The 3,668-nt window shown below is 40.5% G+C and overlaps 1 protein-coding gene across 1 annotated transcript; it reads right to left on the reverse strand.

Annotated features, from left to right (window-relative positions):
* Nucleotides 1–242: 242 nt before the first annotated feature.
* LOC135509926 (interleukin-8-like) lies at nt 243–3,206 on the reverse strand. Its single transcript, XM_064930747.1, has 4 exons — nt 2,968–3,206; nt 2,277–2,400; nt 2,006–2,089; nt 243–665 (listed from the first exon to the last, which is right to left on the reverse strand). Exons 1-4 carry the CDS (start codon nt 3,029–3,031, stop codon nt 599–601), a joined length of 339 nt encoding a protein of 112 aa, XP_064786819.1. The 5' UTR covers nt 3,032–3,206; the 3' UTR covers nt 243–598.
* Between the last annotated feature and the right edge of the window lie 462 nt (nt 3,207–3,668).

Here is a 3,668-nt window from a genome sequence, read left to right on the forward strand (position 1 = left end):
TGGTCCAGTCTGGTAGAGCATGTCATATCGGGTATGAGGGTTGACGCTATGGTCTGGTTTGGCATAGAGACAGACGTGGCAGAACAGGTATACTGTTTCATTACAAGTTAAATGAAATTTTGACCAACAATACAATTCTAGTGCAATGCTCAAGGTGTGATGTGTATATCCATGATCTGATTAAGTACACAAACAAATAATTGTTGAGCAAATTGTTCAGAAAACAAGTCATCTATGTCTTATTATTGTTTGTTTTATTTGAAAAAATTAAATACATGACAATAAATATATCAAAGACAGGTTTTATATCAACAATCCTATTATGTTCTTCCTTAATGTCTATACTGTATACATAAAACATAGAAATATATACAAATAAATAATACCATTTGTAGGGCAGTGTCCCTATCACTGTCCTGACTCATTGATTGAAGTCTCTTTGGACCAGAAGGAACAGTGCCCCCTACTGGCACTCCAACACCACTTGTTCTGGTTGTTGTCTACCATCCAAGACCTGACTGGGGCCAACCACACTTCAGAGGCAAGCCAGCAGAGGGGTTGCAGGGTGGCACAGCCTCCAGTGCCAGACAAAGAGTGATCAAGTGCTAGTGGTGGTATGTGTGGAGAGAGTCTCAATGGAACGTTGATTCTGACGCTGTTGAATTCTGTAGGAGAGAAGGTGTGCTGATGAACCCTCTGAGATACATGTTAGAATAAACTTCATGGCAGACTATATTTATGGCTGAATAGATCCTGTACACTGTTAAGCTTTATGGAAGAATACATTTTGGTCAGAATAGATCCTGTACTCGGTTAAGCTTCATGGAAGAATACATTTTCTTCAGAATAGAGAGTGTACTCTTAAGCTTCATGGAAGTTTATATTTATGGAAGAATCGATACTGTACCCTACCCTGTGAAGCTTCAAACCATATTTATTTAGAGGAAAATACAGGTAACTGACAAAATAAAGGAAACAACAACATTGTTTTCTCTTAATGGGTCGTTGGGCCACTGCGAGCCAGAACAGCTTCAACGCACCTTGAGATAAATTCTACAAGTGTCTGGAACTCTATTGGAGGGATGCAACATCCTTATTACACGAGAAATTCCATCATTTGGTGTTTTGTTGATGGTGGTGAAAACACTGTCTCAGGCGCCGCTCCAGAATCTCACATAAGTGTTCAATTGAGTTGAGATCTGGTGACTGAGACGGCCATGGCATATGGTTTACATCGTTTTCATGCTCATCAAACCGTTCAGTGACCAGTCGTGCCCTGTGATGGGGGGCATTGTCATCCTATGGGTGAATAACCATGGTAGCCAAAATAACTGGACCTTCCCAGCATTTTTATGCATGACGGGATGTTAATTGCGTAGGAATTGCTCAGGAACCACACCTGTGTGGAAGCACCTGCTTTCAACATTCTTTGTATCCCTCATATACTCAAGTGTTCAGGTGTACCAGTACATGGCCCATGATCTATATGGCACACATAGATGACATTATCTAACTAGGCAAGTCAGTTAAGAACAAATTCTTATTCACAGTGGCGGCTTACACTGGCCAAATCCAGATGACTCTGGGACAATTATGAGTTGCATTTTGGGACTCCCAATCACGGCAGGTGGTGATACAGCCTGGAATTGAACCAGGGTGTCTGTAGTGACGCCTCAAGCACTGAGATGCAGTGCCTTAGACCCCTGCTCCACTCAGGAGCCCAATATATCAAATGAAATAAAAATGATAAATATATGTACTCCACCATTCAAAAGTTTGTGGTCACTTAGAAATGTCTTTGTTTTTGAAAGAAAAGCACAGTGTAGACAGTACAGTGTAGACGTTATTAATGGTGTAAATGACTATTGTAGCTGGAAACTGATTATTTTGAATGGAATATCTACATAGGCGTACAGAGGTCCATTATCAGCAACCGTCACTCCAAATAATAACATCATTCTGACTTCAGAAAATAGCCTGTGCAATAAAACATCCATAAACTCACACTTTGATTTGTCTTTCAATCAGCGTTTTGGCAAAATTCCCATTTGGGTCGAGACAGAGCAAACCCCTGGTTTTCAGTGTGACACTGATAGGGAGACAGACAGAGAAAAAGAGAGAAGGGGTGGGGGGGGAGAGAAAAATAGTGGGTGGGAGGGAGGGAGATGTTTAATTAAATGAATAATTGAAATATATTTGGAAAGCGTGCATCTAATTTTCTTACATTACAGTACAGTACTGTAATGTATGGTATAATGTATGGTATAAAAACTCACATGACTTCTTCCTTAGAGCAGTGTGAGCGAGGACGGTAATAGGTCAGTTTCCTGATTAAACTGATATTCACCCCCCCTGTATGTACTTTAGGACAGCGGCATCGAGGATATTGTATACCTCTCCCTGTAGAGAAAAAACAGAAAGTCAAACAAACAGAAAGTCAAACAAAACACCTCTTCATCAACATTTTCCTAATCTAGTTTTAGGCGGGTTTCAATCTGAGACCATGTTACAGTGAGCTTGACATTCAAAGGTAATTTACATTTGAGCTTTTAATATAGCATAAATATGATCGCATCCAACGAGGTAACATTGCCTTTAAAAGGCGCATTATCGACAATGTTATACAGATTGAATGCCGGACTTAAAGTTTAATTGTAAATTGCAAGAAATGAATAACATAGTTCACACCCATAGTCCACAATTATATTGTTAGATATACACTGAGTGTACAAAACATTAAGGAAACGTTCCTAATATTGAGTTGCACCCACCCCTTTTTGCCCTCAGAACATCCTCAATTTGTCAGGAAGTGGTGTTGAAAGTGTTCCACAGGGATGCTGGCCTATGTTGACTCCAAAGCTTCCCACGTGTCCTTAATGTTTTGTACACTCAGTATAAGTTAAAAGTTCTACTAAATAATACTAATTGTCATCAAAAGTTCTACGGACAGATTTGTAAGCCAGTTACCTTGTATCATGTAGATGACGTCTGAGCAGACCAGAAGAACGATAACAGTCATTGCAGTATTCATGATGATCTTGACTCTGTAGACTGTATTTGCAGTGTGGCTGTTGTAACAGAAGGTATACCAGTAAGCCAGCTGCAGTCTTCTTCTTCTTCAGTTGCAGTGAATTTCTGAGTTCAACAGTTTTCTTTGCTGAGTTGCTCTTCTTGTCTTAGATTCTGTCTGCTGCATCATGGTAAGAGACATCTTATATGGTCTGAGCTCTGTGAAAGTGACTCGAGAGACCACATTCCAGTGTGGACGGGAAGCAAGCCAAGTCTTGCATCTGGGAAAATAAGTGTTCACTCACTTATGTCCCATCCCCTCCCCTGCTCTCCCACTTAACACATATCTGAACAGCAGCCCTTCTCTACCAGAGAATTTCACAAAAAACTCACCACTTTTCATTGTTAGAATCCCCTTTTTATGAGACAGCTACCTTCCATTCTTTTTGGACACTGAACCAGTGATGTGCGTTGATGTGCGTTTCTAGTGAGCCATGTCCAGCCTCAGTGACAGTCTGTGTCAGGTTATGCTGGAACCAAAAGATGAGCAGCTGTCCAGGTGATTTGTATTGTACCATCTGTTAACTCTATAATCTGACAAGATCAGCCTTAAGTGCATGGCATATTTTGAAAGGCTCTCGTTTGTTGGTGTTGCACTT

The sequence above is a fragment of the Oncorhynchus masou genome, chromosome 23, assembly GCF_036934945.1.
Source record: "Oncorhynchus masou masou isolate Uvic2021 chromosome 23, UVic_Omas_1.1, whole genome shotgun sequence".
In the NCBI taxonomy this organism is placed as follows: Eukaryota; Metazoa; Chordata; class Actinopteri; order Salmoniformes; family Salmonidae; genus Oncorhynchus; species Oncorhynchus masou.

What these genes read in the sequence shown, in the direction of transcription:
- LOC135509926 (XM_064930747.1), bottom strand. Translation starts at nt 3,031, where the DNA reads ATGAATACTGCAATGACTGTTATCGTTCTTCTGGTCTGCTCAGACGTC. An exon ending in TGCTCTAAGGAAGAAGTCAT is followed by an intron (nt 2,090 to 2,276) that starts GTGAGTTTTTAT and finishes TCTCCCTATCAG; the next exon opens with TGTCACACTGAAAACCAGGG. An exon ending in ATTGAAAGACAAATCAAAGT is followed by an intron (nt 666 to 2,005) that starts GTGAGTTTATGG and finishes TCTCTCCTACAG; the next exon opens with AATTCAACAGCGTCAGAATC.